The 26,538-nt window shown below is 39.4% G+C and overlaps 3 protein-coding genes across 3 annotated transcripts; 1 reads left to right on the top strand and 2 right to left on the bottom strand.

The window, feature by feature from the left end:
* Positions 1–942: 942 nt before the first annotated feature.
* On the bottom strand, positions 943–3,838 carry LOC110043092 (uncharacterized). Its single transcript, XM_020748508.2, has 2 exons — positions 3,738–3,838; positions 943–3,089 (listed from the first exon to the last, which is right to left on the bottom strand). The coding sequence occupies exon 2, from the start codon at positions 3,072–3,074 to the stop codon at positions 1,509–1,511; it is 1,566 nt and encodes a 521-aa protein (XP_020604167.2). The 5' UTR covers positions 3,075–3,089; positions 3,738–3,838; the 3' UTR covers positions 943–1,508.
* A 60-nt stretch (positions 3,839–3,898) lies between these two features.
* Positions 3,899–14,656, top strand: LOC110043093 (thioredoxin domain-containing protein 5-like). Its single transcript, XM_020748509.2, has 12 exons — positions 3,899–4,105; positions 5,160–5,253; positions 5,513–5,571; positions 6,073–6,175; positions 6,623–6,744; positions 6,955–7,039; positions 7,509–7,595; positions 8,214–8,363; positions 9,133–9,215; positions 11,358–11,445; positions 12,104–12,145; positions 12,524–14,656. Exons 1-12 carry the CDS (start codon positions 3,954–3,956, stop codon positions 12,641–12,643), a joined length of 1,185 nt encoding a protein of 394 aa, XP_020604168.2. The 5' UTR covers positions 3,899–3,953; the 3' UTR covers positions 12,644–14,656.
* LOC110043091 (tetratricopeptide repeat protein 39C-like) lies at positions 13,039–26,481 on the bottom strand. The gene is made up of 16 exons (XM_020748506.2): positions 26,206–26,481; positions 24,062–24,110; positions 23,446–23,635; positions 22,479–22,660; positions 22,069–22,373; positions 21,462–21,532; positions 20,897–20,994; positions 20,473–20,566; positions 19,772–19,826; positions 19,504–19,556; positions 18,602–18,708; positions 18,063–18,186; positions 17,140–17,240; positions 16,848–16,952; positions 16,724–16,762; positions 13,039–15,926 (listed from the first exon to the last, which is right to left on the bottom strand). Exons 1-16 carry the CDS (start codon positions 26,346–26,348, stop codon positions 15,813–15,815), a joined length of 1,830 nt encoding a protein of 609 aa, XP_020604165.2. The 5' UTR covers positions 26,349–26,481; the 3' UTR covers positions 13,039–15,812.
* Between the last annotated feature and the right edge of the window lie 57 nt (positions 26,482–26,538).

The following is a 26,538-nucleotide window of genomic DNA, read 5'->3' on the forward strand; positions in this document are numbered from 1 at the left end:
CTCTTGTAATGCACGGATCCTTCATACTAGTATCTGATTCAAAAGCAACTTTATTGAGTAGAAACACTTCAAAAAGCACTTACTATTAAATTTTATCATAGATCCTAATAAACTGCTTTACTTTTCTTGGTATCCTGATGCATTTTTCCCTTCTGTAGCTTTCAATTTATTGACCCCTTTCCTAAAAAATTGATCTTCAGGGGCCACTTTGGCCCTCAAGAAAAATTTTCTGGCTGAAACACTGGATGGTAATACCTTGTCCTAACCGCACCCTGAGAATCGTGAAAAGTTTGCGTGACTAAAGGGGGTTTAAGCCTCTATCAAAGCGAAACTTGGTGCACAACTACACATATCAAAATGAGTCTAATTTGCAAGTGAATGACATCTTTTTTTCATATGGAGGATGGACAACAAGACTCGCTTTGAGAAAGAGGATATTAAAGAGCAAGACAAGGACAGCAGTTAGAGAATACGTGTTGTGAAGATGTCATAACCCTCTTGTAATGGCTTACGGCGATGGTTTTCAGTGGCGGATCCAGACTTTGAGCTAAGGCGGGGGGGGGGGGGGAGGGGGATGGGGGGCCAGTTTTGTTTAACTTGCTCTGCCGGCTTTTCTTCCTTCAGTCATTTCTTTTTTCACCCAAAATAAGGGTGGGCCCTTCCCTAGATCTGCCACTGGTTTTTCAGATGAAGAATATTTGTCTCTTTACAATTATTATGAGTCCGTTAATCCTTCGTATCCATACTGGGATTTTGGTCCATTTTGTTTGGATTCATTCAATTTGTGCGAGTGCGAAGGCCACTTTAGAGTGGCCAAAGGCAATCTTCCGATTTTACTGATTGTTTGCAGAATCCGGCAACTTTCAAGTGATCACAAGGAACAGTTTGCAGTGGGATGGAGGGGAAGGGCTGTGCCTAATACTGAATCGATTAGCTTACCCATTGCAATATTTCCATTTAATTTCAACATTTGTTCGTCCAATACCAGAGCTGTGTATGATCACAAACACAGTACTTGAGTTGATCTAGAATGTACATGGTTTCCATTTAACCTCTTGGAATCAGCCATGCAAACCTTCAAGAATACATGAACGCAAAAGCTAGGCAAGCAAGTCCTCTCAATAATTGTGGTTTTATTAATGGTACGGTTTGCCCTTGTTGTGATTTGTTGTGCTTAGTTGTGTTTTTCTGAGCTTAGTTCTGTTTTGCTCTGCTTAGTTGTGTTTCTCTGAGATTAGATGTGTTATTCTGAGTTTATTTGTTTTTCTGAGCTTAGGTGCCTTTTGTTTTGCTTAGTTGTGTTTTGTTCTGCTTAGTTGTCTTTTGTTTTGCTTAGTTGGTGTGATTAGTTGTGTTTTTCTGAGCTTACGTTTGTCCGTCTTAGCTAAGGTTTTTATTTTTATGGAACAATAACAGAACGTTTTTTTATGTTCAGGTTGGAAAGAGACAGCTGAATCTAGACTATCAGAATTCATTCTTGCTTTGGAATCTTTGGTGTCTCTCTGCCACTAACTGTCCAATGTTTCAAGTTCTTCAAAATTTTCTTTCAGGATACTTACTTTCCTGTTACACACACTTTCAATTCTTGTGAGAAATTCTGGAAATCTAGGCAAAACCATTTCCCAAACTCTTTCTGAAGGAGGTTTGCCAACATGGTTAATAGTCTTTGCATTACTTTCATTTTGAGAGTATTTGGTTGTAATGATTAATACATCCTTTTGTAGAACTTCAAACTCATGAATAAATGGGTCATACTTATTTGGAACATATTCCACTATTTCATTGGTGCTTGACAGATGATCATCTGGTGATATGCCTCTACTTTGGCATTCTATTCCTGTTGTTTGCAATTGCATTTCAATTTTTTGAAATATTGTCAGTGCCTTTCCAAGAAATTGCCTCAAAAGCTGGAACCACAGGACGAAAAAGCAGTCAAAAAGGCAAATTTCTTCCGGTAGATCCATTGGCTTCCAGCAATACGACAGTGGAAATTTGTAACACTGACCCCACACATTAGTTGTTCTCATCAGGAATGAGGGAAACACGCCCTTCCTTAATTGGGCTCTGATGTAACGTATAATCTCAATGCAACACGTTGCAGTATCTGGTGTTCCTGAGCATAGCTTGTCATATTCATGAAAAAGTACTACATTTTTAAACACATAAGAAGACAAGCTTATGTCTTTGATTGGTCTGTTGATTTCCGTGCCATGCGTTAAAAGATACTTCAGTATCTTGTAGCATTGTTTATGGATTGGATGAAGATGTCGCACCAGAAACACCTCCGTAGTAGCATGGGAAATGTGGAGATAAGGTGCATCAGGTGATTGCCCTGAAACTTTGCACACAAGATGGAACTTTTGGTTTTCTATAATTCCATTTAGATGACTGGGGAACCCATGGAGGTGACTCAAAAGAGACAAGTCCTCTACAGAAACAGCCGGCATAATATCAACATCAACATCCAGTGAATAAGATTCTTGAAATGGCAGATCCCTTTGACAAAGCCCATTGTAAATATCAGGTCCTTTATATTCCTCCTTGAACTTATGCCACTCCAATCTTAGCGACAGAAACTCTGAACCTTTAAGGACCAAAACACCTTGTGGTGTCACAATTTTCTTCATCAACAGGGATGTCGTAACTTCTTCGAGGACCTCTATGAAATAAGCCCGCAACCCCTCATGGTGGATGCAGCATACATTCTCATAGAGTTTTCTGATCACATTCACCATGGCATCATCATTAACAACAGACGCATTAAGAAAAGCTACCATGTAACCTGGTTGACAACCATTGACACTCTCTATCTGGACAGTTTCTTTCCTGGAAAGGAAATCAAAGCACACCATGAAGTCAAACTCATTTGGAGAGCAGTTCTTGGTTCCCTCTTCAAAACTGCCAACACTTATGACTTCTTTGATACTTAGGTGTGGTTTTCTTCTCCCTATCTCGTCCATCACTTGTTGAACAATCTGTTTTGTTGCTGTGTATATGTGATCAACAGTTGCAGGGTCTATGTGAAGATCACAGTACATCTGGTCGACATGTTCCAGAAACTCTCTGAATGCCATTTCTTTAAATTTTACCTACCAGTGTAAGAGAAAATGATACATGGTATAATATAAATTGAAGTATTTCAGTGCATCTAGGTGGTACTATTTCAAAGTTACAAGACTAGCAGTGTTATGGCTCTGTCAATTACAAGCCCCCTCCTCCAGCCCTGGCCATTTGCCAAGCATTTGACAACTTTTCCCACCCCAGGACCCCCAGGGGAGGGCATTTACTACAACAGGTCAGCTTGGGGGCAGAGCATTTTCAAGGGTGATATTCTTTTATCTGCCAGTTTGAAAACACATTCAGCTTTGGTTTTTTTTTTTTTAACTTCCTGATTGCCTCCAATACAAAAATGTATCAAAACTGAGTTGGCAAACCTCATTGGATTCTTTGGCACTTTTAGAGCACCCTGAGCCCGAGCCCGGTGCAAAACTCCATCATATCCGGGTTGTAAAGCACCGTTTTGCTGTCACATGCAAGAAGTTTTCCGGTACCGGAGGTTCAAACAATAGTGCAGTGATTTCAATATTTGACAAGCAAAATTTTGGGATGTTAAAATTCATGCTCAAGGAGATGGTCTCTTATGTCTGAATTGCCGTAAGTAACCTGTAATTTCTAGGGCTTCGAGTCACGTTTCAGAAATAACGAGTACAAGACAGTGTAATGGAAATTTCACTAACCTCTCACTGATGAAAATTGCTCACAAAGATACACGACTAAGCTTAAAATCGGAGCTGGAAAAGTGTAAACCTTTTCGAAATGTTTTCCATTTCCTCGTACCCAGAGCTACCTATTTCCCCTTGGCCGTCGAAGCCTGGATCAACTGAAAACTGCAATGTGTCCTGGATGTCCTGCGGCTTCGCACCAAAACAAAACGTGTCGTCTCCACAGAAGTCATGGCCAGCAGAGTAGTTGTACTTGTTTGTCTTTTTTTCTTCGCTTATTTTTCTCCAAACCTGGGAGATAAAGTACTTTCACTCACGGATGTAGATTTTGACGACAAAGTGTTCGGATCATCCACGCATTTTGTAATGTTTTACGGCCCGTGGTAAGTCAATTCAGGTTGTTTATATATATCGACTTCCTTGATCAGCTCGTCTTTGTTCGATTCGTAGCTGTTTACAGAATACCTGCGAGGAATCTTTGAAAAAGCGGTGAAATGCGAACATTTGTATAATACTACTGCGCGCTAGCTACAGAGATTGTGCAACTGGACAACAAAGCATATGAACACGTTTTACATACGAACGCAAGCTTACGAGTCAAAAAGGCCTCTAAAATTTTTAGGCTACTAACAATCAATGTGATCTTGCTCGTGGAGTAATCTTAATTTAACTACTTCCAAACTAAATCGTACAAAGTTGTACAATCTGACCAGTTGATACAAGACTTCAAGTCCCAGTACTTTAGAAGGAAATCACCAAGAGCCTCCCCCAACCCCCACCCTGAAGGGATACCCTGCAATGTACCTTGCAGGGAAGCTCTACCTCGAGATCCAAACCCCTAAATGTCACTTTCATATACCTTCCACAAAAAAAGATAGCCACACAGCTATTAATGGTATTTCATCTGTGGTGTGGATAACACAATGGCTTACTTGACCCAATGCCTTCATCCTGGGGTGAGGGGTGGGGAGAATCAATGGGCCAGGTCAATAGCACAATGTCAGTACTAAAATAAAGTGAAATTAAACTTAAAAGCTCATATATCAATTGAATAGTCTCCTTCGCAGCTGCTCACGCTGTAGTCACGCAGCCCTCCCAGTCCCCGTCCCTGTCTGGGCATACAGAGACAGGGAGCATTGCGTGACTCTGGCTTGAGCTCAGTCAATCAATCAATCATTTTGTATTTCTTAATTTACACTTAACAGTGGGACTGGCCTGTGGATAGCTAGTGCTAGTGTAGGCAGGCCAGTCTGTCAAGATATAGTTACAAATGTTTTTTATTAATAAATAGAAAAATAGAAAGTTAGGAAAAAGTGAAGAAAATAAAAAGTTTGGAAAAAATGAGAAAAGAAGTGAGGGGTTATCAGATTTAATTAGATAATTTATTTTTTTATTTTTGAGCTCCTGTTAGAGCTGCCTTCAATTTACTCCCAATAGGTGTGAATACTGCAAGAGTTTCATGCCAACATGGAGTCTACTGGCAGACCACTACAGCAAAATTCCTCACAGCGAACACGTAACTATAGCTAAGGTATGGCAAGTTTAAAATAGTTGAAGGCTGTAGGTTGTGCAAAAGACTGATATTGATACTTCATCAGAGAGTTCTAAGACAGCTTGTCTAGAATAATGTAGATATGCAATGCGTGCAGAGTGATTTGTACAATGTAGAGCTCCTACTCTCATTACTTAATGATGTTTAATGATTTAGTATTAAATTAAGTTATTGCTCTTATAATTATCTACTGACATTCTCCACTGAGATATTCTTTCTTTTTTAACAAATTCTTCAGGTTGATTGTACAAAAGAGACTCCACTCTGTGCCAAACAAAATATTCGAGCATATCCAACGTAAGGGAAACATTATTTTCAGCAGTACTTAGTCAATGTCTAGGCTAAATGTACATTATTAGTATTTTGTATTTGTCATTAGTATCAATAATGGTGATATCCTTGTTCGTCAAGTAGTGCCTTGGATTTTCTGCCTTTTTTTCCTTGAACATCCAGATGAGTAAGGTTCTTGTGCATTGGATATCATGACTTTTGGAGTATTTTCACTTGCATGGCCAGCAGCCATGCAAATTTATTGGAACAAAGGAAAGTGTTTACACAAGAAAAGAGTTGAACTCCCACAGGATTGGTTTGGTACACCAACATGGCCACCATTTCATTGTTTTGGGACACAAATATGGCTGCCATTTTATCATGTGAAGACACTCTTGACTAACAAGTTGGTCTGAAATTGAAAGCAATTTTTTTGGCCTACAAGAAAGCGAGATTAGCTGAGTGGCCCACTTATAGTCTAATCATACAGTCAAGTCTTAACTTACAACAGTTTTTTTTTCCTCAAAGGTTAAAGCTGTATTATGACCATGGAGAAATCAAGAGATATAATGGTAAAAGAAGAGTGGATGATCTGAAGGCCTTCATTGACAAGTTTGTAGTTACATCAGAGGTATTAGAAGTACCTCAACTATTGTACCATCTTAAAAATGATGAATGTCTGAAAGTAGCTCTGCCTTACTGAAGTAACTATAAAATTCAGGGGTTTCATGATTTAGGGCCAGGCTGTGTGGATGATTTTGCCTGCCTGGTTTGACAATCTAGAGGAAAGTTTTTCTTGATTACAAAGAGGTTCAGTTCAAAACATTTTTCCCACCTGCAAGAACCATTTGCCTTTCTGCTGAAAACATTAGTGAAACCCCTGAAAGTTTAACAATAATGTTAGTAAATCCTGAAAGTAGCAATTCTCCTCAACCAACTACTGTCCAAGTGTAGTGACCTGAAATCTTACTCAACTTCCTAGCCACTGACAGTTAAACTAGGGTTCACTTCACTGCAGAGGAACGAAGTGTAAGTACATGTTTCAGTTGAAAAAGTCACACCCTATTTCTTTTTGTAGCAAAAGGAAAATGAGCAGTCAGAAACAAGTGAATCTGATAATGGATTATACACACTGACTGCAGAGAACTTTGACAGACATGTGGAAATGGGACTTCATTTTGTGAAGTTCTATGCTCCATGGTAAGTGAAACTATAATTTTCAGTGTGGAGTATTTTTTTGCCTACCCAGCAAATAGTCTTCTCTCCTCTTGAAATTCACTGTACAGGGAAATATTCCAAGTAGAGTCAATCGGTGGAATGCTGTTTTAGTCTGACTGCAAAAATCTCGCTGTATTGATCAGACTGGTGTTGTTAATGGATTTTTCTTTTTATGTGTGTTTTGTTTGGCAGGTGTAGCCACTGCCGCAAGCTTGCGCCCACTTGGAAAGCATTAGCAGAATTTCATAAAGACAGTGTAGATGTAACAGTTGCCAAGGTATAAGCTCAGATCTGAGATATTTAACAAGTTGAATCCTATGATTCACAATGTGTATATATGTACAGTACTGGTAAAAATTAAGTTCACAGTGACTGTCTCATTTTCTTTTCATTTTGGCTTCCTTGTTTCTCGAATCTTGACTCCAATGTTACTAGTTTGAATTCATAATTTCTTGATCAAGAGTCTCAACTGGACATTTTGGGTTATTGCAGCATTATGTAATGTGCAATTTGAGAGAGGGGTAATGTTAATATGTAGCTTCTTTTTACCACTCTACAATCCTTAAGCTTCTTTATTTTAATTAATAGTTATATGGTTCACTTGTTGATCTTTTTTTTTTTGCGAGGGCTGGGACTTTCTGTACTTTACAACATTTGTTAAATAAGGGGAGATCATTTCATTCCATCTTGTTATTAAATAATATGTAATGCTGTTTATTTTCTTGACAATGTTTTGTGCTTCACAGATTGATTGTACAACTGAAAGCAAAAAATGTACTGAACACAATATCCATGCATTTCCTACTCTCAAGTTGTTTAAAGATGGAAGAGAGGTTGGTATCTTTGGTTTGATTTTGTAAAACAGGGCTCAGTGAAAAATTAGGAAATTTATTCATTCCAGAGTGACAGCAATTGATTTGACTCTATTTAAGAAGAAGAAAACATGTACCGTGTTTCTATCGAGTTATAGAAACACGAGTGGAAGTTCGGGAGAACTAGAAGTGTTGTGGGAACACAAGACACAGGCGAGTGTTTCCACAGCTTTTTCGAGTTCTCTCACACTTTCATGAGTGCTTCTATAACTCGATAGTAACACAGAGAACATGTTTTCTATTTCTTTTAGAAAACACCGCGATGAAAAAAAGGAAAACAACTGGTTAACTTTGATTATCAAAATGTAAATTCTCTTTGCTTGCACCATCATTATGTCGACAACCCGTGCTAGTTATGAGTTTCTATCGAGTTATGGTAACACAATTTCTAACCAATCAGCGTGCATATTTTCTTAGGACGGCTTTCTAAATGAACTTAACTTGCATTGACCATATTTCTTTTTCAGGAGAAGATGCTCACTTTCTTTGTCCCTAATGTTAATGCAGCTACCATTAAAATAATTGTGATGAAAAGCAGTCAGTAAGGATTTACGGGGTATTTTGAATTTGTTGATTTAGGTTGACAGTTATGATGGATCCCGTTTGCTTGATGATTTGAAGAACTACTTGACTCTGAAGATCTCGGAGCACAGTCTGTTAAGCAGTGCAACCACAGAAAACAGCGAGACAGCTGAGGAGGTCCCATCAGAAGATACTGATGCCGACATGGTAAAAACAGATTTATGAACTTATATTTTGGATTAATTGCTGCCATTAGTTTAACTTCTTTTTCATCATAATAAAAATTAACATGTGTAGAATATGGAGCTCCAGTAAATATCCATTCTCCCCTAGCAGAAGGGATTGGAATTTCCTAGGGGTAGGGTGGGGTGGGGTTTCTGTAAGAACAAAAAATTTAAAGAAATGTATGAAGCTTAATAATTTGGAATTTCCAGAGGGGTGGGGGACTTATAAAAAAAATCCCTTCCATGAGAGAAGTATGAATATTTTCTGGAACTACACAATTATTATTTTGTGAAAATGTTATTCCAGTGTTTTTTCAATCCCCATCTCCATCCCTCTGAAAAACCCATTTAATTTTTTGGCTTGTACTTTTCGAAAAAAAAAACAAACAATTGGCTTGTGAGACCCCCCCCCCCCCCCCCCCCTTGAAATTTCCAATAACCCTCTTTGGGCAGGTAAGGAAATTTCCGGAGCCACATAATTAAGATAGAAACTGGTGCATTTGTTTGCATACCACGATGCAAACTTAAGAAAGTCTGGGAGAATTTGAATGTTTGCATAAATTGAAACCTCAGGCATGCATTCAGTACTTTTGGATCATCAAAACGTTTTCCCTTCTTTGCATCAAGCTATGTACTAAACAAGAACCAGGCTTTTATATTTGTTCTTTATTTCTTAATGCTTTGAGCAGTTGGAAAGCCTGCAAAAAGGTTAAACTGTTGCATTTTCTACCTTTGGTTTGATTTACTTTCAGATTAAACCATTCCAGCTAACTGACAGCAACTTTGATGCCATGGTCAGTGTTGGTACAACATTTGTTGAATTTTATGTCCCTTGGTAAGTTGAAATACTGTATAAAAATTGTATTGGCGTATCATATTGGTCTTATTGAACCGCTACAATCAGCCTACAAGCGATTTCATAGGCGTGAAACCGCTCTTGTACGTGTACACAATGATATTTTGCGTGCCATTGACGATCGTCACTGTGTTATACTCCTGCTGCTTGATTTATCTGCTGCTTTTGACACTGTTGATCACGACATTCTTCTAACAAGACTGAAATCCAAGTTTTCAATCTGTGGCACTGCCCTTGAATGGTTTCGTTCCTATCTTACAAACCGCACACAATTTACCTTAATCGATGGAAAAAAAATCACAGTCTCGTGAGCTTAAATGTGGAGTCCCCCAAGGTTCGGTCCTAGGGCCTATCCTGTACTTACTTTATACTGCACCACTGGCTGACATTCTACGGTACCACGAAATGCAATTTCACTTCTACGCTGACGATACTCAGTTATATATCTCTTTTTCAACAAACAACGACGTCGAATTAACTAATGCAGTTGGAAAAATTGAGGAATGTTTGTCTGATCTTGACAAGTGGATGTCTCTTAACAAGCTAAAACTGAATAAGGACAAGACGGAACTTCTTTATCTATACTCGAAACACAACCCGCAGCAGTCTCTACCACCAATCCGTTTTGGTCAAGACATAATTCAGCCATCTCAATTTGCTAGAAACATCGGTGTGATATTTGACAGTACCATGACTATGCTTCCGCATATCAGTTCTATTTGTAAATCAGCCTCTTATCATCTGCGCAACATCTCCCGGATAAGGAAATTCTTATCTACGAAAACCACCGAGATCCTGGTCCATGCTTTTGTGTCTTCCAAACTCGACCACTGCAACTCTCTTTTGTACAATGTACCGAAGTGTGCTTTAAAAAAGCTCCAGTCTGTTCAGAACGCCGCTGCCCGACTTATCACCTGTTCCCGAAAGTACGACCACATCACTCCAATACTGAAAGAATTACACTGGCTTCCTGTTTCTGAACGCATTAAATTCAAGATTATGTTACTTACCTTTAAGGCTCTTCATCAACAATCTCCTGTCTACATTCAAGATCTAGTAGCGTACTACCAACCTTCCAGAATCCTCCGATCATCACACTTATTACTTCTTAACCCCACGAATTTTCACCTGAAGACATATGGTTCTCGAGCTTTTGCTGTTTCCGCTCCTGAACTCTGGAACAGTGTACCTGTTTCTATCCGCTCATGTGACAATCTAAGTTCTTTTAAATCTAAACTCAAAACTCATCTTTTTAAGAAAACTTATTCTTCTTAGCGATTTTTACTCTCTATTACTTTCTTAAATGCACATTTTTAATTATTAAGATTAGTACAGATCATTTTGGCGAATTGTACAGCGCCTAGAGCAGGCATGGATAGGCGCTATATAAATATTTATTTATTATTATTATTTATTATTATTATTCTGGGTGAATGGATAAAGACATTTTAGCTAGAGGACTCCAAAAGGTTGTCATTGATCTTAAGGGGTTTTCAAATTTTGAGGTAGTATATCAAACACGAAAGACAGTGTTTGACCACATTTCCAAACACCGAGAAGAGAATTGAAAATAAGACGCGCAGCGGAGTATTTTTGATGAGCTTCGAGGTGTTTGGAAATGTAGCCAAACACTGTCTTGAGTGTTTTATGTATCTTCGCAATCGAAACTAAAACTGAGGAGAAAACGGAGAATTAAAATCGTAAAAATCTCTGCTTATTAAGATCAGATATCCAAACACCGTCACGGTCATAATTTCCTTTGTTTAAACTTGACGAATTATTTATGAGTTTGAGAAGAAAATTGATTACTAAGCATTTGTTCCAGCCAAAATAAGTGGCCTGAAGAACGGCGTGGGTGTATAAACGGGTTGGTCATAAGGGAATCACTTGCCCACTTCCGAGTTGCCTTTTGCCTCCATGAATTGTGCGAAACAATTCATATGAAAATATGTCCCCCTACAGGTTCAGTTTAATGCAAACTTATTCTCATATGATAGGTTTTACACGAAGACTCGTTTTGAAAGAGAGGCACAGGGTAACTTAGAAATAGCTTGTTGATAAAAAAAAAAAAAAAAAAAAACTTCATGATTTGTAGTTGCGACTTTGTTCTTATATTCACAGGTGTATCCATTGTCAAAAGCTCTCGCCAGTTTGGGACCAGTTGGCAAACAAATGCGCGGACAGGGCGTCTGGACCAAGAATTGCTAAGGTTCGTGAGTTATTTCCAATATACTATTTTGCTGAAAAAAAAATATGCGATGAACGATTTGGTAATGACTGCCAAAACCATAGTCCTAGACCAAAACCAAAGTAATCTCTTCTGACCAATCAGAGCAAATGTTAAAGGCGTGCTGGACCAATCAGAATTCGAAGCAAAACAAGCAACCAATGATAGACGCAGCCCGGAGGTGGGGGGAACTCCTATATAAAAAGGCCGGGGATGCTGGTCGTGTCGCTTAGGGGTTTAAATCAAAGATTCTGGTCTCACTCAGGGTGTTGAGGACAAAACGACACTATTTTTAGTTGTCAAAGTATCAGATATCCTATGCACTGCATAGCGATTTATCCGTTGGACAGCTTTATTTAGCCTCTGAACTACTGGGGCTTTTGTGAAAAGGCATCTTCAGAACTTATGTATCACAAGGCATGGCAGGGCAGGTTTTAAGTTGGCTTTGAGCCTTAACCTTCACATTGCATTAAAGTCTTGCTAGAGTGTCCAGTATCTCATGATAAAATTACAACATGGATTGCGCCACAAGCAGCAATTTAGAAGCGATAGATCAGTTTGATCAAGGGAGCTTATGTATCTTAGGCCTTGCTGCTTGTAGGATTTCTTATTTGTAAATTAGACCTTTTCTTGCTATCAGGTTGATTGCTCAGAAGAAGCTGAACTTTGTCAGAGTTTTGGGGTAAGTTGTTTCGAAATCAGTCTTTTTAGTTGGGAGTTGCACTACTCGGGAGTTGCACAAGAATAAACCGCTGACGTCAGCCCAAGAGTATGCGAAAGCTACACTTAATGCTGGGTTAATTTCGCGATCGGAATCGTCGAGAAAATCGCTGCCTTGCGAAAATATTTCAAGGTGTTACGATATGTATAGAATTTGCTTCTTCTTAGTACCACGAAAAAGATGCTACCCAGTAATTTCGCTGAGAAGTTCATAAAACTGCAGAAATGAAAGTTCCTTCTAATCCCAGATTAATTTAGTAGTGCTTTCAACAACCAGCTGGTCATGGAAATTACCGTTTTTGCTTTGTGCTGACTTGTTCTCTTTCCCTGTGCTTTGCAGATCAGTGGTTACCCGACGCTTATTCTGTTTCGCAGAGGAACTCAGAAGCAGGAGTATCGCGGACCAAGAGATTTGGACAGTCTGTACAACTTTGCTGTCCAGCACCATGATGAGTTGTAGCTCCTAGGATGTAGCCAATAACCAAGCAGAATATAATTTATGTCTCTACCGTCGACCAATCAGATGCGTCGGTATATAGAGCGTGTACCCTGATCGGGGAAGATATGCAGTACGCGAACCAGAAACTGTCGCAAAGAAAATAGTGAAGGAATAGTGGTAGTTATAGGAAGTGGTCGCGTTTCGTGGAAATGCCTTCGTCAGGCACAAAACTTTGCTATAGTAATGCATTGTTTAGAAACATTTGTACAGGAAAAAATTCTCTTTCAATCATTGTACTTACATCGAGATGAACTAAGTCGTGCAATCTGATTGTTAAGACGTGTTCCACGAGCAGTGAAAAACAAGGTGTCAGTAATGACTCGGGGATGAAGATAGAAGAACGCATAGGAAAACACTTTCGCCAAAAATTAAGTTTATTCTGGAAACGTAAATTTACATTCTCTAAGTTCTCCTAAGTCTTCACTACACCTTTTTCAGAGTGTTTTAACAGGTTAACAGTTACCATGATACAGCAGCTTTCCATCATTGCGACTTGACACAACTTGACACGTGACCCGAAACAAACTGACCGCACGACTAAACAAGGCGGGCTCAAACAAAGGTATTGGTTTCTCAAGAAACTTTCGGGTTGCGACAGCGGGAACTGATGAAACACTTACGCGGCGTCCACACTGCGCCTTAGAAATTTGAAAACGCAGCTTTACTTCTACGGTGAGGTCTACCGTCCACACTAATCCGTCACGAAAACGGAGCTTTTCGAAAACGCTCTTCAAACCGGAGGATATTGAAAACGCCGGCTTTTCGTTTTCGTGTTGACGGAAAACATGTTGACAACAGAGCTTTTTGAAAACGATGGTGTCACGATTATAATTTATTTTCCCTGCCCGAGTTTTCCTCAAACGCAAATCCAAAATGATCGGCGATTGTTGCGTTTTTAAATTCCTCCGGCGTGTTGTGGACGGGCCTCTAACTATGTATCAATTTAAAGTTAACAAGGTAAATTAACTACGGTGGCTAGGTTACCTTGATTATAAATATCTAGGGACTTAAATAAATCTACATGTGTTTTTAATCGGTGAAGACTGGATGCTGATTGCTCAATGTTGAATTAGAGCTTCGCCAGAATTAGCGTCAAAATATCTTTGACGTTTTTATGTTATCGATGATTTATGTTTTTCATTCACTGTCCTCTTTCATTTCCGACTACTGCCGAGCGCGCGGTTCCGTATTAGCGAACCATACTGAGTAAGAAGTCTCATGATACGAAACAGTGCTCGGCAGTAGTCGGAAGCTGGGAGGAGCCGCCGAACACTTGATTGACGGTAGCGAAAAACGCATTTGTCGGTTGAGCTTTGAATTCTAGAGTCCGCGTGTTATTGAAAGGCGCAGTAATGGTTTTACTTTGGCGGGAATAACTGAGTATTCTTCGACACTTTACAACATTTTTTCGCAAAATGTAAAAGTGGCGATACAACTTCCCCGCGAGCAAACAGTCAACGATGAACAAACCACTGATTTTCTGTAATGACGATTTAAACAAAAGAAAGTTAAATAACGAAACAGATAAACTTCAGTGTTCGCTGAAGACTATACAATGCAAACCTTACAGTTGTTTCAGAACTGAGTTAATTTAAATGAGAGGGATGCTAAGGAATCCATCAAATATTTCGCTAACACGCGATTGGTCTAAACGCGTCACGTGACTGAGTATGCCCCAGTTAAAACTGGGAAATATCCGAGTGATATTCCTCAATTTTCAAATTCCGCGTGTTGCGTGAATATTTGATGCATAATAAACACAATAGCCTTCATTTGACTTTCAAAATACGCTGAAATATTTGCCCGTGGACATTATCTGTTCCTCGAAGCTCACAATTTTCATCAGATTATGTCCACAGACAAATATCCGAGCATATTTTCGCGGCAAATGAAGGTTATTGTTTATATAAATATGAAAGAGAGTACATCGTAAATAGGTTATCTTGACCTGTTAAAATAAACTCTTAAATTAAAGTCTCAGGCTTTCATATAATCATAATGCTGTTAATAAATAAGAACTTCTTACACATACTGTACAAATCAAAATATACCATACAATCAATAATATTCGAAAAAGTGGTACCTTTTGTATGGAAAGACTACCTCCTTAAATCTTTCATCTTAGAGTATAACCATAAGCGGTTATACGCAACGTCATGACTAAAGACTGTATGAAATCCTAACACCCGGTTGTAAGACCATTCAAATGAAAGCTATTGAGCAGTACTATCATGTGGTACTGTTTACTATATTGAACAAGGTGTAGCCTGCGAGCAGACTCACGTTGGAGCACAAGCGCGCGCGGCGTAGCAGCAAGCGCGAAATTGAGCGGCGCCTCTTCAATAGACTCCTTCCCGCCGGATCGCTTTGCTCTTCACCGTTCGCGCGTGTGACTCAAAGGTGAGCCTGCTCGCAGGCTGTACAAGGTGGTTCTAACTTATTAAGTCTGTGGATGAAACCTGTGTGTGACCATTCAAATGAAAGCTTCTGAGCAGTACTTTCGTGTGGTGCTGTATTTTATGCTGCACAAGGTGGTCCTAATTTTTAAGCCTGTTGATGAAACCCTAGTGTGTGACCATTCAAATGAAAACTACTTGACAGCACTTTCATAAGCTACATAACAATTTGCACTTGTGAAATTCTGAATTTGATTTTTGGCACTATTCGAAAGTAGAGACAAATGAACTGAAACTAACCAACACCTAATAAATATTACCGTTTGGAAGAAACAAGCATGCAGGTGTGATAAAAAGCTATCAGGGACATTTAACAGCGTGACTGAAGAGTCTCGTGGTTCGATTCCTGTCACACGACTTAAAATATTTTACACTGTAAAAAATGAGCTCTTTTCGAAAAGAATAGTAATTTATTACTCTCGCCTTGTTTTCCTACCTTGGTGCCGGTGCTGTCAACTTATCACACTAATAACAGTGAAATCCCGAGTATTATTAAGCCTGGATTTTTCCAACCAATTTCCGGTTCTCTACCAGTCACGCAACACCTCGAAGAAACTGTGACATGGCTTCCAGGATGTCAGGTCACACTTAAGAGCGTGACGTTTCTAATAAAAGAGATGACTGAAAAATGGTGTATTGCTACTAATTGTCGGTGTTTAAGCGACTCACGTTCTCTATCTCGAGGTGTTCGGTTGTTCTTGGCTGGCTTTTCGTTCCTCTAGTCTTGCAAGTGCCGCATGGACACGGAAACTTAGCCTGTTCTCAAAGTCATACCCGCTAAAGGTATCCTGTTGTAAAAAAGGACAGATCGGAAGAAAAAAAAAACATTAAAATTAGATTGGTTATTGTATAAACTAGCCTGAAATGTCGGTCATCTCCCGCCCCGGGTTTCTCCTACCCGGGGGTAATGCTGAGGGCGCGAGAAAACTGACATTTCAGACTACATTGCTTGCAAAAAAATTTCGGACGTTTAATTTACGGACACTTTTTATCTCATTTCGGACAAATTTCGGACACTTCACTGAAACATAGCTGAAGTACATTTAAGTCACCAAACACGATTTAGACTGAAATAACATCTGCGAAAATGATAGTTATACTGCATCCTCAAGGTTTTACAGATGCACCGACGAGAAAAGAAAACGAATTTTATCAAGCCGTTACGTATCTCATGTGTTGTCTCAACTAGGGTTCGCTCCGTAAAGGAAACTAAGAGTTTTGGAGCTGCTTCAGAGTTAAATTCTGTATTGTAAATATTTCGGACACTTAAAAATTTCTTTACGCAAAGGTTGACTTGTGGCAAGTCTAGGGTGGACTGACTGTCCCGTGGATAATAGACTGCTGGCAGTCTGTTTATCTCTCGAAATTCAGCAGAGGTTATGAGGAATGACGCTTTAGCGTAAAGGGGAATGGGACGAGACATGGGCGCCTTCCTCCCCACTCGGCAACCGCCATACTGCCCTTTTGCGTTTGCGATGACTAAACACTCGTCTAAGTGACCCTAAGAGAAAAAAACCGGCTGCCAGAAGACTACGTGGATAATGACATTAAGCGTAAAGTATGCACGAAAAAGAGTTCTACTTACCTTGACTCTTTTTAGTAGTTCTTCCCCTTTCGCGCTCATCTGAAAGTTCAAAACGTGTTTTTCTATGAGCATGGTTTCATTTGAGGATATGTAATAGCCTAAAATTCAAAAGCATTTTGCTTACCTTTTCATCCTGTGCATAAAGAACACCAAGTTCATAAGTAGCGAACGGAGGCACGTGAGGGTCTGGGGGACTGCGACCAGATTTGACCGCGGCATCCTGGAAATGCTGCCAATCAAACAAACACAATCGCACTTAAATGGCTTTTTTCGAACCACGTTGGTTTATACAGCCGCTGTCAGCCATACAGCTGCCGCTCAACTAGAGAGCAAGTTTGAACGGTCTTAAAATTTCGCTTCAATTTTCAATCGTAACATTAAAAAAACGTACATCTATCATTCTAAGTTGCACCCACCTTGACAGCCATGTCAGTTTTCTTGAGGACTCGACAAGCTGACCCTTGAATAAGACACTTGAGAGGAATCAGATTCAAACTGACTTCACTGGCCTCTAGCGCTACAGAAAAAATAAAACAAAATAAGCAAATTTCACGTTGTTTCGTGTACTTGGAGTTGACAGGCGCTTCCTTTCGCGCGCTTAACCAGAAACATTCCATTCAGGTGACGTAGCTCTTTCGTGATCCGCCTCTGATTGGCTCTCGAATTTTCGCGCGTAAATAGCAACCAATCAAACTGTGAAGCTACGTTATCACTATTGTACGCGAAGGAGACAAGGGGTGCTTACCATTTACAAAAACCATCCGGTTGGAAATTTCAGGCATAAACATTAAACAATTAAATTGAACATTGCGGGAGAGGGAATCGCTATAAAGTATATCCGCATCAGCTAGAGAGACTTAAAAGAGCAGAAAAATAGCATCAACCCAAATCACAGCCCATATTTTCTGAAGCTTCCCAAACGGAATGGCGCGAACCATTTTATTTTCCACCTGGAATTTCCGGTTTTCCCATGTAAATGGTAAGTACCCAAGTTCTCATGAAACTAAAATGTAAGTGGAAAATTCACCGTCATGGTTCGCGTGTTTTAAATCCACAACAACCCAGAATTTGGCCACTTCACGCTGTTTTGCAGAGCGATTTTAAAATGTACCGATATGTATCTCGTGCTCATGCGGAGGCATTTTGCTGCCAACCAAAACCTAAAATTAGCGATATTTCACATCGCCGTAACAGTCTCACTGAGCTTCCTAGCAAGTTTGAAGCCATTTCAATGCGTAGCATTTCTGCTGAGACACCGAATACGTGACGAAACTCAACTTGCGTCACGTAACACTGAGTGACCAGAGGATATAGTGGGCTGAACAAAGGAAAGACTTACCAGAAAGAATCCTATTTAAGACAGTTTCGCTGCACGTGTACAGCGCTCTCCAGACATACAGGAGCTCTAATGCAAGTAACAGACAGTCAGCTTCTGACGGAGGAGATTTCTTGTACATAGCAGCCTTAGAGTAAAACACAAACAAAAACACATTGAGGCGCTTTTACAATGAGGTGATTAGATCATTAAACTCAGAATCTCGGTTAATAAGTTATACAACTCGCTTATTTTATTTTTTTTAGTCTATGACGTGTTACAAATCAAGGCTTAGCAACCAGCCCAACACGTCTTTACCAACAACCAATCAAAATGAAGACGTCATTCACACAGCCAATGAGATGTCACAGCTACCAGTGTACCTTTCCCTGCCACTCGATTCACGTGACTTTTCCCGCGCTTTTCCACAGTTTTGATTGGTCTGTTACGCCGTCACCTCCGGTGTGATTGGCTGTGATTCCTTTCGTTTGCAATAGTACTGTAATCATGAAAAAACTCCACCAACTGAAAAACAGCATGTTTATTTATTACAGAAAGCTCACCTTCCTAACAATAAACTGCTCCAGAGGCGTTTTCTTCTTGACAAATTTAGGGACTAATTTAAATTGCGCTTGAGCCTCTGTTGTGCTTCCTAAAATTCCTATAGTGACTGGACAAGAAGACAGCAACAGTAGCGTCAAAAGACAATAATCTGTAGCAGCAATTGAAGTAAATGGTGCAAAGTTCAAGAGTAAACGAGGGCTGTCCAATTTACCAATTACCAATCAATCACATCAATAAAACGACGCGAAGTCAGCAAAGAGGGCGGTAAACTATTCCATCAGAAACAACAAAAGAGAACCCATTTAAGTGCATGTAACTGACGCGCACGTGGCTTGGGTGTCCAATTACAGCAAACCTAACTGAAAAGCTGTCACGGGAGAGCGATGTGATTGCGCTACAAAAACCTAGTAAATACGCGCTTGGAGAACCACCGCAGGAACGGTGTTATTGTCTGATACCGTTGAAATTGCAATCATTGGTCTGTTCTCCTTTTAAAGATCAGCTATGGACTGGATCGTTCCGGTCAGAGAGAATCCATTCCTATCTCTGATGAGGTTGAATTGTCTGTCCGCGAAAGAGAACTCGAGAAGGGGCTTTCTGTTCAGTACAAAGTGTGAATCAAGGTTAGTGGGGAAGACAGTCAGAGTAAAAAGGGGTTGGAGCGAAATAAGACACTGGCCGAGTTATGCGATGGAGGGAAACATGGATTCATAGAGAAGTGCGCAAAGAAAACAAGAGAGGTATTAGGAAAATGATGGGGCAAAGAAAGAATTGGTATAAAGTAATATGGCTTGGATAAATAGGATCTAAAAAGACTATATGGCACAGTCAAAACACCGCTCGGTCCTTAGGTACCTCCGTTTGAGTGTTACATGATTTCGCGTATAACGCTTTATCTTACCTCCACAGAGATAAGCATAATAACTTTGCGACCACTTGGATTCTTCTTTGAGCCTGAAAATAGCAAAAGGAATGGTGTAAATAACGAGTTAAGGCACTCAAAATAGATTGGGCGAGTATAGACATTTAAGAAACTATTTATGTTTTCTACTTTCGTCCACACGTATAAGGAGAAAAACTAAGTTTATAATTGCTTGAGATAGATCTTTGTCCTCTCCGTGTGTATGAAAGAAAGCAAAGCTTTTCAAAAACATAATATCGAAACATACCTTAGAAATGCTGGCAGAGCGTATTCCCACTCAAGTCTTAACATATGACACCAACCTAAGAGACCAAATACTGTATGAGACTACATAAGACAACTTTCTCTATCTGTCATCACCGATCCTTGTAATCGCTGTAAAGCATCGGAACACATGGAACCAGCGGAAAGCGCGAGAAGAGTGGCAAAGCGCGGGAAGAGTCACAAAGCGCGGGAAAAGTGACAAAACACGGGAAAAGTGACAAAGCGCGGGAAGAGTGACGAAGCGCGGGAGAAGTGATAAAGTGCGGGAAAAGTGACAAAGGGCAGGAAGAGTGACAAAGTGCGGAAAAAGTGAGAAAGTGCGGGAAAATTTACAAAGCGTGGGAAAATTGTCAAACCGCAGGAAGAGTGACAAAGCGTGGGAAAAGTGACATAGCGCGGAAAAATTGACAAAGCGCAGGAAATATGACAAAATGCCGGAAAAGCGACAAAAGGCGTGATTCAGGTGACAAACGCAACTGAGGCCACAATCAATTTTGTGTTTGCAAACGGTTGGTTGAAAAGACGACAACTTTATTCTAATTGGTCAGAGCACACTATACGTAGTGTTGAACCAATCCTAAGTACAGCAAAACATCTCAAATGCTTTACAGTTCCCAAAATTGTTTGCAAAAAAGCACTGAGACAAAAAAATGAAACTAAAAAATACTTCCAACCACCACTCACCTATTTCATATTGACAAATAAGAGCTATTTCCTGTTGTTCAGCTGCAGAGCGCATGGCTTGGTGAAATTCATCCAAAGCCTCTCCAATATGACCCTGAATAATAAAACAGACTATTGAACCATTCTTACTACTAGACCAACCAAATTGAGACTCTGGGCCACAAAATTCCTTTCATGATCTCAAAGACCCTTATGCACTCACACAAACCTGTTGATCAATATCTTTCTCTTTATCAGTTTTTGTTAGAATACTTTTTATAGAGATACCAAAACCACAAAAATCCTGTTGGCCCCATAGACACTTAAACAGCCAGATGAAGTTAACTCAAGTACGCTTGCAACCATGAATCTTCTTTTCATTAATGGTCACATATCGTTTCTTTCGAGTAACATGCAGATTGCTCTGTTAACTTAAACTACCTACCTTGAGTCTCGATACAAGCCCTCTGAAGAAGAGAAATACAGCAGAGTTTGGGTATTCTTGGTAAGATTCTTCCAGGATAGCGGTTGCATTGGCCAGACCTGTGAGCCAGTTGAAAACACATTGATTGTTTTAAAGAAAATAAGATCCAAACAGCAACAATTTATTATCTGAATCCAATCAAGAGATCATACGTAACCCTCAGTATTATATGGTTAAGAAAACTACTTCATTGTGATTGGCTGACAGCAGGCCAATTTATCATTAATTTTTAATTTGCACTGCAGTGCAGATGAAGACACTCACATTTGTAATTTTCTCAAACATGTTATAAACAAGTAATCACATGAAAGCTTGGGTAATTAAGGATCTACATGTACACTAAAGCGTAATATTTGAAAATTCCTTGAAAGTGCACTCTCCTTAAAACTCATTAACTTTTGAAACACATTCATTCATATGGTTACCTACAGGTACTTTATTCCAGATGGCAAAACAGTTTAACAAGTTAGTTGTAGTCCTTTTACAGATACAGATATGAGACGGCATATTTAAGAACAAGACATACCTTCCTCGTTGCTGCCCTCATCAAGAGCAACAAAGGGTCGAATAACAGCATGATACCAGAGCAAGGTGAGCCTGAAATTAAACAAATGTCCATGAAACTTGTAACATGGTAAACAAAAGTCTAAGTTCAAGCCCAGCGGCCTGCCAGGCTTGTGCTTACCTCTGGGTTTTGTAGCATGAAGCAACTAGAAGTATTTCCACTCCCCCCTGGATGGGATGCTAGTCTCATTACCCTCAGCGTTACATTTGACGCTACCTATTTATACATACATGAACACCTTGGAGGAGAGAGGCACTGTGAGAATAAAGTGTCTTGCCCAAGAACACAATGCAATGACCCTGGCCAGGGCTCGAACCTGGATCCAGAGTCCAGAGCACTAACCATTAGGCCATCACGCTTACCACTGCAAAATCTTGTAACATATGCTAACTTAATTTCATGTCGGCTGAAAACAGTATTAACAGTTGTATCTCTTTTACACATTCTGTGTATGTCTAAATGACCCTAGGAAGTAAAATTCCACCCAAAATACATGTAGCTATATGGAGCAAAGATAACTGTAAGTTCAGTAAGATCTTTCATCGGCATCACTTAATGTCAAACCAACCTTGCCACAGGTGCTTTCATGTCTTCACTCTGACTAGCTAAGTTCAATGCCTGAATTCCAACATCTCTGTTTCCCGAGAAACCAAGAAGATGGCAGAATTTTAGCAGCTTCGGTGGCACTAGTGAGATAGCCAAATGAAACAGACCATAGCCGCATGATACAGCAGACTGAAGGTGCTTCAGTGCCTCAGGGCTGACTACCCCAGGTGAAAGTTTGCTGTCTGTCTCCTCATGAATGGTAAGACCATCTAGTGGGGATACCACATCCTCTGGGTCCAGGGGTGAGACAACGCCTGTTCCTTCAGACTGCAAGTAGAGGACAAAACAAAGAGAAGTGGAAGTTGTAGCCAGAGACGGACCCAAGTGTTTGAAGAATGTACCAGCCTTTAGATATTAATAATTACAAAATACCTCATCAAGCGCTTCCTCAACATCATCCGGACCAGACTCCAAAGTTCCATTCTTGTCACATCGCAATTCAGGGGCCCATTCTAAGAATGGTCCACCGATGGCACTTATTTCACAGTAACATTTGTCATACAGTTTCCATGCCCTTCGCATCAGATATCCACCTTTGATGTAATCTGTGATGCCTGCAATTAAGTAGCGAGTTACTTATCACTTCAGCAATGAGTTAATTATTGACTAAATGGTAGGGCTGAATGGTAGGGCTGACTGAATGTAGTTCCAGAAAATATCCATACCTCCCCCACCCCTCTGAAAATTCTGATTGAGCTTCATACATTTCTTTAAATTTCTTGGTCTTACAGAACCCCCACCCCCCCAGGAAATTCCAATCCCTTCTGTGGGGGGAGTATGGATATTTTCTGGAACTGAACATTTCATGAAAAAAAATACCTAACATGATACTATCACTTGAAATCTGGTAACCAGGCTGGCTCAGTTAACAGGACAAATTAGGGAATACTGTATGTGAGATTTCAGCCTGGTCAACTGGGAGGAAATTCAAGAAACAAAGCCAAAATGTTGCCTCTTAAACTTGTATCATTCACGACTATCATAGCTTTGTAACTCTTGTAACCTAACTAAGAAAGGTAATTCACATACTTCTGGAGTGGAAAGACAAAAATTATGCCATTCTGACCACTACATGTTTCAAAAGCGAAGCTATTTTGTCAAAAACATTTTGTCTCAGTCACCCAGGCTTGAGTGTTCATATAGGAAAGTTTTCATCCGGGTTACAGAGATCTCTGTTGCACAAACCAAGATCTCGGTGACTGGGCCAACTCAGCTTCTCATATGAACACATTGAAATTTTTACAAAGGAAAGAGAGGCAAGGTGACTTCTGGAAAACTGAGCCAGCCCGGTTTACCTAGCTCATATGAAGAGGCCCTTAGCAGCACACACTAATTGTACCTTGTTTGAGGAATGTCAGAAGAGCCATGTAAAGCTCACAGTCAGCATACAAAATCTGCCTCATCAGCATCTCGTCCAGCCCCAGCGCTGCACCCTTCCGAGCATTTTCCACATAGCAAACTCTCTGTGCTCTCTTGAGGTTTTCAAGAGCTCTGTCCAGCTGGTCATCTTCAAATGTAAGAATGGCTTGCTGGTGGACAAAAAATGTTGTAGGGACATAAATTATTTATTACATTAAAATACTCATGGAGTAATGCAATATTTACATGAAGAAATAGGTCTTCTGAAAAGGCAGTTAGAGCTCTGTGCACCTGGACCTCTAGTAAGGCAGCACTGTAAGCTTGAGGATTGATTATGTATTCTGTATATTAATACAGCTATGTAGAGATAACAAGTTGGAGCCGGGGGTTTCATTAAGGGCTGCACACTAAGCAAATTGACCAGCTGCGAGGGTGATTTGGTCTGCCTGGTTTGATCATGACCATCTTGAGGAAAGTTTTTCTTATTTATAAAGAAGTTCAGTTCAGAAACTTTTGCCTTCCTGTGAAAACCACTTGCCCTCCTGGTGAAAACATTAATGAAATCCCTGCTTGGAGTGAATTGCAGTCTCACTTACCACAAAGTCAACCATTCCAGACCCAGCACTCATAAGTGGAGAGCCATCACTAACAACAGCAAAAAAACAACATTTATTTCATATTATACTGGATTAAAAACAATTCTAGAAACAGAATCCATGGTAAAAACAATGAAAAAAAGGTTGATGTTTGTTGAACATTCAACATTTCTTCTGAAAGATATTAAATGATATTTATCATTGTGACACTTTCTCTAAAACAACAGCCAAACCTCCCAAACAACTAACTCTTGCGTGCAACCAAAGCCTTGAAACTCTTCAATTTCCTTAGTTGTAACTAAATTACCAAATAATTGTACAAATTGTTTTTAATGTAAACTATAGCCAGGGACAATTATGAAGGATTGTTGAGTATGAAAACTTCACGTCATTTCACTGTTAACATACTGTAGGAATGATAAGCCATATGGTTCTCATCCTGACAGACTTAAAAAAATTACCATAAAATTCAGGAAAAAAATGAAATTTACCAAAAGGTCACTTCAGACATGATTTCTTACGAGGACATTTTTAACAATTCTTTTAGCAAGAGTTTCACAATAGTTTATTTCTTCAATAAAATTAATAAAAATGTTTGTATTAGTGACAAAAGAATTTAAATGACAAAAATACCAACTATGGTTTTGTAAATGAAAATCAATCTAGTTGACATTATTATGTTAAACAAAGCAAACATCAGCTAATTTTAGTGATTAAGGGCAAATAAGGGACCTGAAAGGTCTTTCAAAACCTGTTGACCGTGTTTCCAACTTCTTAACTGATGAATGTATTAAATAATTATGTCCTAAGAAATGAAATTTCAGAGAAATTCTCATTGGTAAGTATTAACTGAAGGAAGATATTTATTTTATTTCTTGTTCTCACTTTTTTTGCAAATCTGACCAGAATATAATCCCAAAATTAATCTTTGATTACTTGGAGCTTTTATGGTTACATTCAATAAAATAGGTGGAACTTTCAACTTCCCCTTAAACACTCACACAGGTAGGAAACATTAAAAAACGTTGCTTTTGCAAACATCCAAACAGAAGGTTCATGTAAATTGATGCAAGATTTGTTCCTAATCATCCTAGTCCAAAGAAAATCACATTTTCAATGAAGACCTTATCTTGCAAAATGTTTTGGCATTAGGCAGAGCAAAAACAAACTACTGTATCTACGAACTGCATGGATTAATAAATAATCTACTTGTTTAAATCATTTTATTGTTATCAGATGCTTCATGACTAAAACAGTAAATGTAGGCAGACAATTTTCTTGGAAACGTTTTTTTGTGATTACTCTATAATCTATGCAAACTCTCATCATTTAATTTGCTTTCCTTGAATTTAATCGCCTTAAAAATTTCACACCGTTTTAACCAAATAAAATTACTTTAAATTTCGCTGAAGATATTTACCAAACGTTGAATCCTTGAAATATTTGTAAATTTATGTGCAAAAGATTTAATAGTACTAAGCTTTAGGCAGTTCAGATGTTATCTTTTTGCGTGTAAGCGACGCGTAGGCATGAAAATAAATGCTAATTCATGAATTTTTTATGCCCTATTGCGAAAACTACTTCTTGGCGATTCCATTTCAAGATGAGGTTGCAAAACACGATACCAAAATTTCCCGCTGTTAAATGTTTTGTCTCTGAATATCAAGATTCTAGATAAGCAGGTCCCTTCCGTGTTTAACGTCGTAGCTTTTAAGGTTGTATTCGCTCATGAAATCCTCCCCTTCTTCAAAGTACATGTACCCAATAAAGCTTGGGGATGGCGGCACGTTAATTCACAAGCTGAGGTTTTCCGGAAAACTAAACTATTGCGATCAAATTTTCACTCCGATAGTAATTTGCCCTCCCAAAAGGGTTTTAAACCGAAGTTTAAAAAATCTAGCCCATCAAGTGCGGCATAGAATATGTTTAAGAAACACCCAGAATTGAATAGTATGCATAAAAACACCGGTTCTTACGCGTAAAATATCTGGAGCTGCATGCAGACGGCAGTCGAAATAAACAAAACATACTTCGTGCACAAGGAGTTAGCCAGCACGTGTGTATTTATTACAAATTAGATAACACAAGCGGATTACTGAGAAACAAAACGCAGTTAACAACACACATTTAGGGTGATATTATACCTGTGACTTCGAAAAAGCTTTTGTGATTCTTCAAAGCCATTGTTTAACAGCAGATTTATCCCATCTCTCGCGAGGCCATGATATTCCCAAAAGTCTGACGTCTTCGAGGTCTCATCTTTGCACTCATTCCTGGAGGGATTCATAAGGTCAGCACTGCTGTGGTTATTTCAATAAATGCATGCGGGCTTGGTCAAGGAAACGCTGAGAATCAACATACATCTCGCGCCATGTTTTGATTTTGCACAATTTTCTTGTGAGAAGCTAAGAAGTGCAAGGCGTCCTTTGATTGGCCGGCTGATTCGCATGAGTGAGTCCGGAAAAAGCCGAGCAATT

The sequence above is a fragment of the Orbicella faveolata genome, unplaced genomic scaffold (assembly GCF_042242905.1).
Source record: "Orbicella faveolata isolate gen_17 unplaced genomic scaffold, um_ofav_v1 contig_34, whole genome shotgun sequence".
NCBI lineage: Eukaryota > Metazoa > Cnidaria > Anthozoa > Scleractinia > Merulinidae > Orbicella > Orbicella faveolata.